The sequence below is a fragment of the Prunus mume genome, linkage group LG7 (assembly GCF_029339155.1).
Source record: "Prunus mume cultivar Tortuosa linkage group LG7, ASM2933915v1, whole genome shotgun sequence".
Taxonomy (NCBI): Eukaryota; Viridiplantae; Streptophyta; class Magnoliopsida; order Rosales; family Rosaceae; genus Prunus; species Prunus mume.
The window spans coordinates 18,143,236-18,158,475 of NC_142704.1; the positions used below are offsets into that span (position 1 = coordinate 18,143,236).

The window sequence follows — 15,240 nt, forward strand, 5'->3', positions numbered from 1 at the left end:
ACTGAATTTTTACAAACTACCCAACATGCCCTCATTTCTTTTGACAATTTCCACAAAATGTCCTTCCTTTTTTTTTTTTTTGTTTTTTGGTATGTCCTTCCCTTTTTATGCGTGCACGTCCTTCTCTTCTTCTTCTTCCAATTGGTGGGTTTCTTTCATTGTCGGTTGGCGTGCTTCTTCCATGACCATGTAATTTAGTCTAGGCTTCGTTTCTTATAATTTTAAATTTTTTATTCTTCCTCTTTCTCATTAGCTTTTAGGGTTTGATTTTATTGTCATTTTTTTAGTTCAATCTTCATCCTCACAGAAGTTAAAGAAAATTGATTTCATCAAGAAACTATATTTATCATTAATGCAATATGTTGGGTTTAATTTTAAATAATAGTTTAGAGGATTTGGAGAAAAATATTTAATTTTCAACATGAAACTTAATTTATTTTACGATTAAAAATCATTTTTAGGGTGTGATGGAAGTAAGAAACATATTTAACATAAGAATTATACAAGTGACAGTGAAAGTGCGTTTATTATTTTACCTAAAACTTGAATGAAAAAGTCATTTCAACATAATGTTATTTTTCGTCATTATACAGAGCTCACAACAGTTTTACACAAAAATTACCAAATCCTTGAAAATTGATTATAGTATCAAAATCATTTTTAATAAAAAAATTTACCAAACGCCAAATTGCTTTATTTCATAGTTAATTTTCATACAGCAAATCTAACAGTGATTATTTTCATAACATAACAATGCCGAAATGGACCTTAATTTATAAAATAGCAGTTTGGTCTACTGAAAGTTCAATATGGTATGCCACTTTTCCGAGCCTGGCCTTGGACTTACGTCGCCATCAAAGTGAAAGCCCAATGGGTTGTTTTCGTAGAAGAAAGCCGAATAGGATTAGTACTTAAACTTGGCCCATAAAACAAGTACATTTTGGACCCGACAAGTAAAGCGAAAAACCAGCGTCCTCGCGCACACACATGGTTGAGAAGATTGAGGAACAAGACTCAGGCTTTTGGCAAAAACCCCTAAATTCAACTGCCATCGTTTGATACCAGAAACCGTAAAATATAAACCGCCATTTTCAGCACAACCCTTAACCGACAACACAGAGAGAAACAGGGAGAGAGAGAAAGAGAAAGATGAAGGAAGAGGAAGAAGGACCCCCTAATAGAGAACTGTATGCACTGCTTCACATATCACCGGAGGCTTCCGATGAGGAAATCAGAAAAGCTTACAGGCAATGGGCCCAAGTTTATCATCCTGATAAATACCAAGCTCCTCATGTACACTCTCATCCGCAACTCCATTATGTTCCTTCATATTTTATTTTTGAACTTTTTATTTTAAAAAGGTTAAAATTCTGAATATTTTCCTTGTTGGGTTGATACCCAATTTCTCTATTTTGCCAAGAAATGTTTTTTGTTGGTGGCATTGATTTAGTTATTGAACTGCGCATTGGAGAGAGAGAGAGAGAGAGAGAGAGAGAGAGAGAGAGAGGGGTTGGTGCTTAGAACGATTATAAAGTTGCTGTTTAATTGTAAATTTGATGATCGATCCTGTGCTTTCAATCAAACACATTGGTGTTCATTGTTTAAGGTTGAAACCTGTCCTGTTGGGCTGTGTTTGTTATAGTATCGTACTAATTTAGAGCGGATTTGTTTGAATTTTGAACTTCATGGAAGGGTCTTTGGCATTGGCAACAAAAATGTTAGACTTTTTTGGCAGTTGAATTTAATTTCATGAAAGGTGGTAATTGAGTAGTACTATCATTCAATACTTGTTTTCAGATGAAAGATACTGCTACAGAAAACTTTCAACGGATATGCCAAGCATACGAGATACTGTCAGATGAGAATAAAAGGAAGATATATGACATTTATGGTATGGAAGGGTTGACTTCTGGTTTGGAGCTTGGGACAAAACTGAATAAAGCAGAAGAGTTGAAGGAAGAACTTGAGAGGTTGCGGAAACTGAAGGAACAAGAGAAGGTCTCAGCACATTTCCGACCTTCTGGTACAATATTGGCCAATATGTCTTTGCCACACCTTTTGCATGGTCATGGCATCATGAGAGGGTACCGCTCGGTTTGTTTATGTGTTATCTTTTTGTCCCTTCATGCAATTGATCATCTTGAATCAAATTATTATTTTTTGCCTCCTATGGAGAATTTTTAAATGTAAATTTACAAACAAAGGGTGCCATTTTATAATCACAATATAGGTAATAGTTGATGCCATACAAAATCACATGCATAGGTGATGTTTTTAGCTTCTTTTAAAGTAATTATTTCACACCTGTCATCACTATGTCTGTGTTCTTATGATTGGACCTAGTTGCATCTCGTATTTCTTGACCATTTTTGTAGGCTTGTAATTCCATTTCTCGTCTTAGTAAGAATCATTGTTCTTCCAATACAGTTACCTTCCTGGAATCCTATTATAATCACATTGATCCTTGATATCATAAATGCATGATATTCAGTGCAGCTGTATGCTTTGGTTAAGTCTTCTACATCGTAGTTCCATTTGTTTTATCTGGACACTGATTTGATATTAAAAAATGTCAGGATGGCTATGACAAGTTCAGTCCAGTCTCAGATATCAAAGCACAATACCCTTTCAATTGGTGGAAATTTGGCAGTTAATGGGAATTCTGGCGGTGGAGCTGCTACCATAGTTTTTGGGCATCGGCTTTCTTCAGTTTCTTCAATAGAATTCATAGGTTCTGCTGGTTTACGGTCACTTATTGGGGTGCAGACATCTCGGTGAGCTTATCTCATTTGATACAAGTTGGTTTGAATTTTCAGGACGTTAATTCCTCTTTACATATTCATTGTTTGTTTTGTCCAGTAACATATCATCGCATTTAACTGCAACAATGGGACTTTCAATGTCTTTGAGGGATGGTTCACTGAATCTCTCCAATACCTGGGTGCGACAACTATCTGAAACTGCAAGTGGTAATGTATGTGCATTTCTTGTTCCAGTTGACTCTATTTTTTTGGTGGGTATCGTTCGTATTTTGTAACATCAGAAAGAACATATTGTACATGAATAATTATAGAAATAGTGGAATATGCTTGAAGTCATGAATGCATCGGACGTCAAAATCACTATGTTTGTGCAAATATACTCTATTTGTAACATGGAACACACCAGATCTTACACATTAGGACGTGTTTTTGTGGAGGGAAAAGATGAATGAAAAGTCTACCGAGTGGTAAAGCCCAACAGGATTGTAAATGATCTAGTCGTATGTAATTTGTTAACAACAAAAAATAGAGTACACATCCTATTAGTCTATTCATATTAAATTTTTTGAGATGGCTAACATTTTTATCTTTTCATTTGCCCTGGGGTGGGGCCACCTTCTCTTTAACAGATACAGCTTGCTTTAGGTTCAGACTCAGCTGTTTCAGTAGGATTGGCGAAAGAAAAACCAGAAATTGTCTGCTGCTGGGGAGCTGAAGGTACATCTATATTTGGGACATAGTTTAAAAGTAGAATACCTTGGAGACATATCATTTGTTGGACGGTCTACAAATCTTCTATTGCTATGGACCACTCCCTGCCTTGTTCTAATTTTATATTCAGCATTCTGTTAGTTGTTATAAATTCAATTGATCTGTCTGCATGCAATACGTTTTTACTTCGTTTCATTTGTTATAAGCTTCTCACTTCTCAGTGACCCTCAGTTGAACATGATTACTGCCTTTTATGAAATCAAACTTAATTTGTACATAATTCACTTCAACTTCATTTATTTACTTCTACAGTGTGGCATAGATTCCTTTGCGGCATCAGCTCATTATAATCATCGGTTTTCGTCAAAGTCTCATGGTCGTATTGTGGGGAAAATTGGAAGGTGTGCTCTAAGTATCTCGATGGATAGTTTTTAATTAAACCTTTTTTGTGGGTGATAATAAATTATCAGCAAATGCTGTTTATCTTAATCATTAATCATCGTCTCAAAGTTATTTTTCCATACTCAATTTCGTTCCAACTACATGTTTAACTGTAGTGTCTATGATTAGTTACCAATTATACATGTTTTAGCTTCTCTTTTACTTTTACCATACTACAGAGAAAAATCTTGTTCTGGGTGTTTAGGGAGTTCAATAGTTCCTCTTTTTCTACTCAACCAAACAAAGCAAGATTCCTCTATGTTATGGCTATGATTTTAGTTACCAGTTATATATATCTTAACATGTTCCTGCAATGTCTATGATACATTAATTTGATATATAAGCAGGATACAGTCGTCAACCAAATATAGACACCAATTTAGGTAATCTAAGTGCTCATACGTATGCGGTTTTGCAATTGCTTTCTAACTGTAGACATTATTGATGCAGCAATGCCCTTGAGGTTGAAGTTGGTGGGGGGAGAAAGCTATCAAATTTCAGCACTGTTCGCATGTTGTATTCAATTGGAATTCAGGTGATTCAGAAAGAAATTTATAAATTTTTAAAAGCTTTATGCTGTATTTATTTCGTGGAAAATATTATTCAGATAACATTTTCTTTCATTGGATTGTGTTTTTGTTGTTTTGATTTTTTTAATTTCTCAATTTGCTTGGTGATTATTTAAGTTTTCTAGGAACACTTTGCAGAGGAAATAACGAAGAAAACCAATTTAACTTGATATTTTGAGTTTTTAGAAACCTTTCTTAAACCATAGTTTTTTTAAATAAAAAATCACGTGTGCAAGAAGATTTCCCTTTTAATCTCACGGTACGCCTGGCCTAAATTTATTTATTGTTTAGTTTTGACTAAAGTGCCACAAATTGCATTAGCAATCCTTTTGAAGAAAGAGGCCTTTTTTTAATCATATGCGCCCTGCATCTTATGTGTTTTTTTGTTTTATTTGATGTAACTCTATTTGTCAAAAGACTTTTCCTATTGTGTGTTCTCTGTGTGTGATATTTTTTGTTTGTAACATATGAAAACATTTTTTTTTTGCGTATGCTGTATACATTGCAACATATCCTTTATTTAGCCATATCAATATTAGAGCATGTATGAAATATGAGGTACAATTGGTGTAACTAAAGTTACAAAAATTGATAAAAAGTAATAATGAAGCATGAAATGATTCAATAGGAATGTGAATAAAAGATAATGGAGAATAAAATTTGAAAATGTTATGCTAAAAGTGATGAATAAAAATTACAGAAGTTGAGGTAGAGTTAATCATTTATTAATATTGTAGATTAGAAGATAGTTTACCACAGTGACCGAAATTGCGTTAACAGTATCAGAAAATGCAAATGTTGAAATGAACAGAGATTCTTTCTACTGTGGATATATGGGCATTACTTTTCCACAGTAGATCTTGTTTCTTATTTGCAGATTTCATTATCAAATGCTTTGATGCAAATAAAGTTAGGAAAAAAGACTTGCACAACACAAATTTGTAAACAGTTGGCCAAAGTCTTTAAGTGGAGAAAACCGAATTCCCATATGAACTTTTTTGTAAATTTACTCCTTTGCTCCTTCTGCAACAAAATATAGTTTAAGTAGTAAGACTAATAATAAAACTCCCTATACCAAGATTCTGTAGAATGTTATGTAACACAAAAGTATAACTGCAATTTTTTTTGTTTGAATAGAAACATTGTATTGATAATCAAGAGGAAAAACTCCTCGATCAAACAACAAGAACTAAAATAAAGGGTGTCTGACCTACTAAGATTGAAAATAATTCTGTAATTAAAAAACACAAAACTTCAGTAAAATCATCTTAAGACTGCCATCATGTCTCTCATGATGGTAGAGTAGTGATAGTCCTTGAACTGCCCCGAAACCGAAGCCCAAAGAGATGCCCAAAATTTAATTCTATCCCATAATTCCTCAACCCTTACTCCTCTATGATCCTGCAAAATTCTTTGATTTCGCTCCATCCAGATATTCCAGAATATAGCATGAACTAGACAATCACGAAGGATTCCAGCTCTCTTCCCCTTCCCCGAAACCCTCAAATTGATACTAAGGAGCTCAAAACACCCTTTAGGAATCACCCACTCCGCTCCGAGAGCACCCAACATCCTCCACCATAATTTTAGGGAATACGAACAATGAATGAACAAGTGATCAATGTTTTCTGCATTCTCTTTGCAAAGAACACACCAAGAAGGCGATAAGCACATCTTTGGTTGCCTCCCTTGAATGCTATCGCAATTATTAATCTTGCCATTTGCCGCCAGCCACACGAAAAATTGAATTTTCGGAGGTGTCTTTGCCTTCCAGATTGAGATGAAAGGGGGGAAGACATCCCTGGTGGTAGAGAGAAGAAAACACCTGAAAGACTTGCAGGAAAAAGAACCCTGCTCCTCAGTTTCCCATGATCTCCGATCCGATCTAGAACTATTTAATATCACCTTCCCCAATATATCCAAAAGTATTACCACTTCTGCTATTTCAGCCTCGGATAAATTCCTTCTGAAATCAAAATCCCAATTAAGAGGCATCTCATTGTTCAGTATAGTAGATAGTGATAGTGAGATTGGCATAAAAAGGGGAAGGGAGCTAAAGTATCTACCAGAAAAAAAAACAGCAAACACCTATTATGAAAACATCTAAAGTAATTATATCTGCAGTGATACATCAGGTTTTCTTTTAGTTTGAAGAAAAATAAAGGTTACCACACAATCTTCAAAAGCTCTCCACATAACTCCACACACAGCCTAAAATTCCAGCAAAACCCATGACAAACCTTGTCCACATAGAAAATTCAACTTCATATCTGATTTGAACGAAGCAACTGAAAGACAAGTAAAAAATAACTTAATTAGATTAATCCATCAAGAAAAAGAAAAAGAAAAAAAAAACCTTAGAGTTGCTAACTAAAATATAACCTTGTGGCCAAATTCAGATGATTTTGATCCTTTGGTAGTCTCTGGACGTCTTCAAGGCTTTGATCTTCTATGCACTTTGCCTTCCAAGCAAAGTTCAGGAAAAAAAATGAAGTATTTTTAAGATTTTTTTTTTGTGAAGAGACCCAGCTATCTCTGTTAATCTGGCGTTTGTGCGATGAGAGAAAAAGGGAGACCGTTGAACCTGTTGTGCAATTCAACTTAGCAGTTTGTGATAATTATTATATTTTTCTCTTTTTTAAAAAACATTTTTTAGTTATATTGTTTTACTATTTTACCCTTACTATGTTATATTTTGTCTTTTGAGGATTTTAGTTAACTAAGAGCAATTTAGCTGTGTTACATGTTTGGTTGTTAGGCGTCCTAGTCTAAGAGAATATTGAATAACTTTTCAATTAGTGTTTCAATTAAAACTATAAAAAATTTGTTGGATTTTTTCGTGCATGATCTGCAAAGATTAAATTTTGTTTGTTAATGGCTATTGTTTATAGTTCGTTCAGACACTTTAAATTTATTTTTACACAGTAATTCACTTTTTCAGTTAGTTCCTGGTTAACTTGTTTATATGTTCAAAGTGTGACTGCAATCTTACACACTACCTTTCTATGACAGGGTATATTTTGGAAATTCGAATTGCACCGTGGGGGCCAAAAGTTAATCATTCCTGTAAGCATTAATTTTAGCCTGTGTGTATTTTAGATGTGAATGCAAATTTGATCTGTATTTGACATTTGATCAAAGGTTTTTTATGTGCATGTGTGCCTCTTTATTTTTGCACTTGAGGATATGAAATGCTCCTTGTGTAGAGTTTAAGGAGCCATTGGATTAAAAATACAAAACCCAAGGTTGCATTTTGATATCTGACGTGTATTTTTGGAAATTTTTCTTCTTGTTATGTGTGGATTGCTCTTTTTATATCTTTTCGGAAAGAAAATGAAACACAACTCTATATTGTTAGTATCACCTGGGTTTAGGCCTCACAAGTTTTGATCTGTTGCTGATGGCTTTACATGCAGATTTTGCTTTCTAGGCATTTGGATCCTGTGTTTGCAGCTGGAGCATTCATAATTCCAACATCAGTTTACTTCGTACTCAAGGTTAGTACAGATATACTAACTTTGGCCCTTGAGTACGTTATTCTTCTTTTTTTCGGTAAAGGAAGAAGAGAACAAGAGAGCACGTATGTTATTCTTCTTTACCTTATGCAAACACAGCCTAGGTTTTTAACTGGCAGGATTTCCTCATTATTTTTTACATGTGCCGGTGTTGTTGAGCTATTGTTGGACTGTTAAAGTTGGTCCCATTTGTAAAGTTCATGAAGCGATTTACGAAATAATATGTGGGCAAGGGTCTTGAAGATGCAATTTATCATCTATGCTCAGTTGACCAGAGAATTGCATGTTCTATATATTGTCTATTGATTATGTGTATTTTTTGTTTGCTTGCAGAAATTTGTTTTGAAACCTTATTACCTTAAGAGGGAAAAGCAGAAGGCTTTAGAGAATAAGGAAAAAACTTCTGCACAGGTATGGCTACCCATAAGTGCAAAATATCTGTGCAATTTTAGGGCACCAAGTTTTGTGCTTTGTTGCAATTCTTGGTGAGATGCTGAGAGATACATGTTGCACCTGGTTTTCAGTTGGATTTGCAGGCTTCATTGTGTTGTATAATTATTCTTCCCTGAATTAATACAATTCAGTCTACACATGATATGTTTCTATTTTTTATTTGTAATGTTTTACTTTTTGTTTTCCATTTTCCCTTGTGTGAATATTTGGAAGAATCTGTAAACTTTGTATCTGCAGGTTCTGGAGGCAAGAGCAGCAGCAGACAAAGCTCAGAAGTTACTACAGAATGTAGCGAATAGGAAAACAAATAAGCAGCTAGAAATAGGGGGTCTGGTAATCACAAAAGCATTGTATGGGAATCTCAAAGCTTTGAAGAAAAGAGATGAACCAGTAGAATCAAATGATTCACCGGTCATTGATGTTAAATTGCCTCTAAATTTCCTTGTCAGCGATTCTGGACAACTGCAGGTTTGTTCTTTTTATAAAATTATGTTACTGTTTAACTCTTGAGTGCTTGTTTGATCTTCATTCTAGGAACGCATTTCACAAGCAGTAAGTTTGGCTAAATTAGGATAATATTGCATTTAAAAGAATGCATGCTTTACTATTTTAACCGAAAAAAGAAATGCAAGGGTCAGGTTCTAGCTCATGAAGAGAATTAGAACTCATTCTTGCAGCCTACTGTAATTAGAATTAGTTTCAACTCTAGAAACAATTGTTCCTTAGTTTTCCTAAGACTTATGGGTGCTCAATTTAATCTGGCAGCTTCATGAAGGCGTAAAGAAGTCTGGTATTATGGGTTTCTGTGATCCATGTCCTGGAGAGCCTAAACAGTTGTACGTGGAATACACTTATGGTGACGGGAGATATGAGGTACTACGATTCCCTTTGCTTTTGTTTTTAGCTCAGAATCCTCTACTGTTTAAAACACAAGTATCCTGAAGTACTGTTGCGGTATGGCTAATTCGAAACTTTTGTACCAGGTTACCGTTGACGATTATGACAAGTTGGTAATACCTCAGGAAGAGCACAGAATTTGATTTCCATTTCATTATGTCTAAATCTAGGCTACATTCGCTTACCTTTACCTATCACAGTTTTGAATGTATTTACAAGCCTCTGAAACCTAAATTTTGTCCCCAATGGAAAGGCATCTTAATTGGATTTCCACCTCTTTTTTTTCATTACAACCGCGCCTTTTTATCTTTTTCATCGAATTTTGTTTCCTCTAGTATTAAACCTTGATAAGAATAGAAATAAAGGCCGCCTTTTTTTAGTGTTAATACTAGAAACAGTGTTATACCATTTTCTTGTGATGTCCAATTTGTTTCTTTTCTTTAAGTTCCCCCCGAAGAGCTATTATAAAACCAATTTTCATCGATATCTCTACTTACCTGATACCCAATGGATATCAAAGCACTCAAGAGTTAATTAGGATGGTCTAATTGTAATTAATTTGAAGATGTTGTCTAAGAGCTGGTAAACATGATTAAATTGTCTCAGCCTTACCATGTTTATGCTCTACATTGAATAATACACGTATCCGAGTGTGTATCATCCTCTCACGACGTGCTTTCCTATTGTCCTTAATTTAATCACCTAGTGATAAGTGTGAAGTTTTATCTCAAAACATATTGTTGATGCTCAAAATGGTTGGGCCAAGATTGAGTCCAACTTAGTGATGATGTGTGATGGATGATGGATGAAGGTGAGGACCTTAAGCATGTATGTAAAGACTTGGGCAAGCGATAAATATAAAGAATACAAGATATACGTGGTTCACCCTTAATGAATGGGCTACGTCCACGGAGAAGTGTGTTCTCATTATAATAATGTATGATTACATTTGTACATTGGGTTGGACCCGAATATAAAGATGACAAGTGAGATGCCTAGGTCAGGGATCTAGAAGAGAGTCCTGCAGACCCTAGGGTCTAGCTTTGAGACCCGGATCCTCCTCTAAGTGGAGAGAAGAAGTCCCCTTTTCATATGGATACTATTCCCTATTTATAGGGAGGTGAAAGTGGAAGGTTTGTGTAGATTTCCGATGTGGGACTTTGCGCAAGTCGTAGTAGTGGTGACACGTGTCCGCTTTGGTGCTAGTTGTTTTGAGGCTGGATATGTTCGGTTGATTATGGTGTAAACAGAGTCCCCAAGTTCGCGGTCAAGAAGTAACTGGGTTGAGAACTTGTTAGGTTTTTGCAATCGTGACCGAGCATTCCAGTTCAAGTGGGAGCCGTAGGGCAGTCCCTAGTCCCCAAGTTGGCAAGTTAGAAGTTGCGTTAACACTTGAAAGGTATAATAAAAGCCGTGTGAGCCTTGGACCATGTGGTAGCCGGGTACTGGACTTTGGCAAGGAGGCCAGATGAGCCTGTGGGGCTGAGCTTTGAGGCCGTGGCCTTGAAGTTTTGGCAAGGGGGCCTTGGGAGCAAAATTTTGAAGAGCAAGGAGTGGGCCATTGAAGTATACTTAGGTTCTGACAAAGACCTTAGATAAAAGGCTGGGCCTTAATAGAGATTTGCAAAATTCCCTTGAGCTGGGTGTTGGCAAGGGACCCAAGTGCTTAACGATTTGCAAGGGCTAGGCCCTTGGTGGGTTTCGCAAGGAGGCCAAGACATTCTCAACCCCACCCTTTACTTTTTTTTTTTTTGGGAGTTAGACCTTCGCAGTTCAAAAAGACTGGGTGTGGGTTTATGAGGACCTAGGTCCTGCCTTGGGCTGAACCGTAGATGAGCTTTGGAAATGGTGGGCAAGGAAGTGGAGGTGAAGAGAGGGGGTCCAAAAAGGGTCAAGATGACTTGCCGCTCGCAAGGGTAAGTTGGGAAAAGTTTTGGGGCTGACCTAAGTCTGACTGAGTCTTTGCATGTCCGAGACTCTTCTGTCTTAGAGTGGTGAACCAAGGCCATGGAGTCATGCATTTTAATTATTTGTTTTTTTATTCAAGAAGGTAGCCAAGGCAATTTTGGGGCTTAGCTGTGCATTGGGCTTAGCAAGTTTGGTTTTGTTGATGAGCCTCCCATTTGAGTTTCGTGGTCCTTGCCGCTTCGCAAGGACCCTGAATATGTATTGATGGTTTTGTTGTGACCTTGAGCCGGGCAGATGAAATTTCGTGGAGCTGGGCTCGGGAGGTCGGGTGCCTTGATCAAAATTTTTGGTTTTGTTTCACTGTGCTCGTAGAGGAGTTGGGCCACCTTGGATTTTTTGGCAAGAAGTGAGAGCCTAGAGCTGGACCTTCGGTAGGTGTCCAAAGGGTTTGGCCAATATTGAGCTGGTCCCGTTTTGGCTAGGGGTTAGCTAGGATTTGGAGCTGGGCTCCGTGAGGTTTGGTTGTTTTGTGACTTGGGACCGGGCAATTTGAGGTTGGGCCAATTTGGCAAGGCTTGGTGATTTGAGGCTGGGCAAAATTGAATTGTGAGGCCACCCATGTTGCATTTCCATGGGCCTTGCCGTTCGGCAAGGTCCCTTCAACTTCCTCCTTCGTTTTTTTTTTTGGATAGCTTGAGGCCTGGGGTGAGCTAAGATTTTTGAAAGCTAGTCCTCAAGCATGCCTTGAGTTTGGAGGAGTGTCGGAGGCAAGGGGCTAGGCCCTTTTTGTTTCGGGCAGATCCTAGGGGTTTGCAAGGTGTCTGCGACTTTGAAGTACTAGCGCAAGGTGAGCTGCGTTGAAGGGAGGCTAGGCCAAATCTTCCAAGGGAGGCTGCTGGGCCTGTGAGCATCCTTACGGTGTTAGCACCGCTCGCAAGGAGTTTGGCCTTGACACTTGAGCTGGGCCTTTAGAGCTTGGCCTTGAGTCAAGCCTTGGGGCCGGGCCATTGTGGCTGGGACTTGGCAAGTCTTTGGGTGCCCTGAGAAATTTTCCAAGTGTCCTTGGGTGCGCCCTTGAATGCCGTTGAATTTGAAGTCGCTTCCATTGGGTGTTGGAGGGAATGATTTTCCCCACGAGAATATTCACAAAGATTCCTTCGTCTTCTCCGCTTCTCTTTCTCCCTGCAAAACAGATCGGAGTAAAAGGACCACACCCGGGGGGTGTTGGCCAAAGGCCCTCCGATGCCTAAGTTAGGTAAAGTATTTCAAGGAAAACCGGGTGGCCGGAGCCGTGTGTGGTGGCCGGAGCCTTGTTTAAGGGAGAGAAAGAAAGTGGTGGCTAGGGTTTGTGAGAAATGATTTCTGCAGAGTTTCAGTAGGAATTTAGATGTACCTCCACCTTTGTGTGTGGCTATACTTTTATAATGGTCTTGGAGGCTAGGGTTTCAGAGGAATAATTCCGTAGATGGAAGGGAATTATTCCTCCCCTTTATGGAATTGATTTGATTAATTAGGGATTTGATTTATTAGGGTAAATCAAATCCCTAATTGTGGTAGGTATCAAATCAAATCCTATTTCAATTAGGTAACTCCTCATTTAATTGAGAATCGGGGTAGGAATTAGGAATCAATTCTCAACCCAATTAGGTAGTCTTCAATTTAATTGGGTAACCCCCAATTAAATTGAGTAACTCCCAATTAGGTTGATTAATTCCCAATTAGGTCAAATAATCCCCAAATGGAATGAATTATTTGACCTAGGGTTTTGATTTAATTTGGTTACCACAGGTGTTTTGATAAGTTTAGTGGCTGGGTGCCGTTTGGCTCGGCCATCTAAATTGCTCCAAGCTTTCAGCTAGTTGTCATGTGGGCTTCTCATTGGATTGAAATGGTGGTTGGCCTCCTTAGCCCTGCAAAGTGATGCTGTCGGTGACTTGGAATATTTGGCACTTGCCAAATTGGAGCATCTTCAAAGTGGCCCGGACAGCCTTGATTCATATGCAATATTCATGAACCATGTTGTTGAATAGGATTGTGCAATGAATTACTTAAATATTACATGCTCGTATGCAATATTTATATGTAAGAAGAGAAATCTTATCTTGCGGTGAGGACGTGCGTGGGCATTGCTCATATCGAGAGGTTTGCCGGTCGCCGAGGCGACACAATATGTGGCTAGGCAGGTGCCAAGGCATAAAGCTTGCACGTCGTAAGACGATGTGGCTGGGCACGAAGGTGCTGAAGGTAACACAAAGTTTGCATGTCGCAGCGATGTGGCTAGGCACGAGGGGTGCCGAAGGCAACACAAAGCTCGCATGTCGCAAGGCAATGTGGCTAGGCACGAGGTGTCAAGATAACACACTTGCGTGTCACGCAGCGATGTGGCTGGGCACGAAGGTTCGAAGGCAACACAAAGTTTGCATGTCGCAGCGATGTGGCTAGACATGATGGTGCCGGAGGCAACACAAAGCTCGCATTGTGACAAGGCATTGTGGCTAGGCATGAGCAGCGGCCGGTTGATGGTCGGGTGCCTAAGGCATCGCTCGCGCCAGATTGATGGTCGAAGGCATCGCATGTTATATGATGAAGATTGTATGGGTGCCGAAGGGCACTGAGGAAGGGAGAATGACATAAGCCTTTTGTATCAATTCCCACAGACGGCGCCAAACTGTTGATGCTCAAAATGGTTGGGCCAAGATTGAGTCCAACTTAGTGATGATGTGTGATGGATGATGGATGAAGGTGAGGACCTTAAGCATGTATGTAAAGACTTGGGCAAGCGATAAATATAAAGAATACAAGATATACGTGGTTCACCCTTAATGAATGGGCTACGTCCACGGAGAAGTGTGTTCTCATTATAATAATGTATGATTACATTTGTACATTGGGTTGGACCCGAATATAAAGATGACAAGTGAGATGCCTAGGTCAGGGATCTAGAAGAGAGTCCCAGACCCTAGGGTCTAGCTTTGAGACCCGGATCCTCCTCTAAGTGGAGAGAAGAAGTCCCCTTTTCATATGGATACTATTCCCTATTTATAGGGAGGTGAAAGTGGAAGGTTTGTGTAGATTTCCGATGTGGGACTTTGCGCAAGTCGTAGTAGTGGTGACACGTGTCTGCCTTGGTGCTAGTTGTTTTGAGGCTGGATATGTTCGGTTGATTATGGTGTAAACACATATAATTACAACTTAAGAAGATATCTTATTATATACTTAATTACATAATCACATGCTCGATGTAATGAATCGATTATATATGATTTTCCCACTTCCCAAAGATATATGTACAGTTTTTCTGGTGTTCTCCCGGGTTTCTCCTATTTTATTTTATTTTATTTTAATGTTCTTTGTTTTTCAATTACAATACTAGCCTTGTAAACAATAAATATAAATGAGGTTTTCTATTTAAACCCTACACTTCTCTTAGTTCACCCCATGTTCTAAGTTCACCCCAACTTTTAATTTAAATTTTCACAATTTCTAAGTAAACCCCACTATCTTCTCAAACTACCCTTAAATACACCCCAAACTGAAAAAAAAAAGAAATAAAAGAGATTTTCTATTTAAACCCCTTCAAGTTTCAAACTGATATAAATTGTTGTTGCTTCCTATTCTTCCTTGAGTTTTGCAGTGCATTGGTTCCAACCTCTAAGTGGTTGTCAATGAACAAGTAGAAAAGGAAGAGGAAAAGGGGGTCGAAGAGTGGTCGTCAATCAACAGTCATTAGGAAGATTGAAAATTCAAGAGTTGGTGCTAGTTCTTCCAAGACATCAGAAGACAGCATGACTCCTCTAAGAACTCCAACTACGGTGTGCCTCCCAATTTCTTTGAAGTTTTTCTAAAAGCATTTCCAAAGATTTGCAGTTTTTCCAACAGTGCTTACTGCTAAAGAGTTTATCTTTGGAACTGCAGGTATCTAAGAATGAGGTGCACAAGCGTTGTACAAAAATTCAAGTTACCCCATACTTTCTAGAGAAAGAG

The 15,240-nt window shown here is 38.1% G+C and overlaps 1 protein-coding gene across 1 annotated transcript; it reads left to right on the forward strand.

The window, feature by feature from the left end:
• Nucleotides 1–986: 986 nt before the first annotated feature.
• Nucleotides 987–9,756, forward strand: LOC103337148 (chaperone protein dnaJ 13). The gene is given in 14 exon segments (XM_008240300.3): nucleotides 987–1,293; nucleotides 1,798–2,084; nucleotides 2,577–2,774; nucleotides 2,860–2,974; nucleotides 3,392–3,433; nucleotides 3,435–3,479; nucleotides 3,786–3,874; nucleotides 4,365–4,449; nucleotides 7,496–7,549; nucleotides 7,900–7,980; nucleotides 8,332–8,409; nucleotides 8,689–8,919; nucleotides 9,217–9,324; nucleotides 9,435–9,756. Coding segments are annotated over 14 exon segments (1,614 nt in total). The 5' UTR covers nucleotides 987–1,149; the 3' UTR covers nucleotides 9,492–9,756.
• The last annotated feature ends 5,484 nt before the right edge of the window (nucleotides 9,757–15,240 follow it).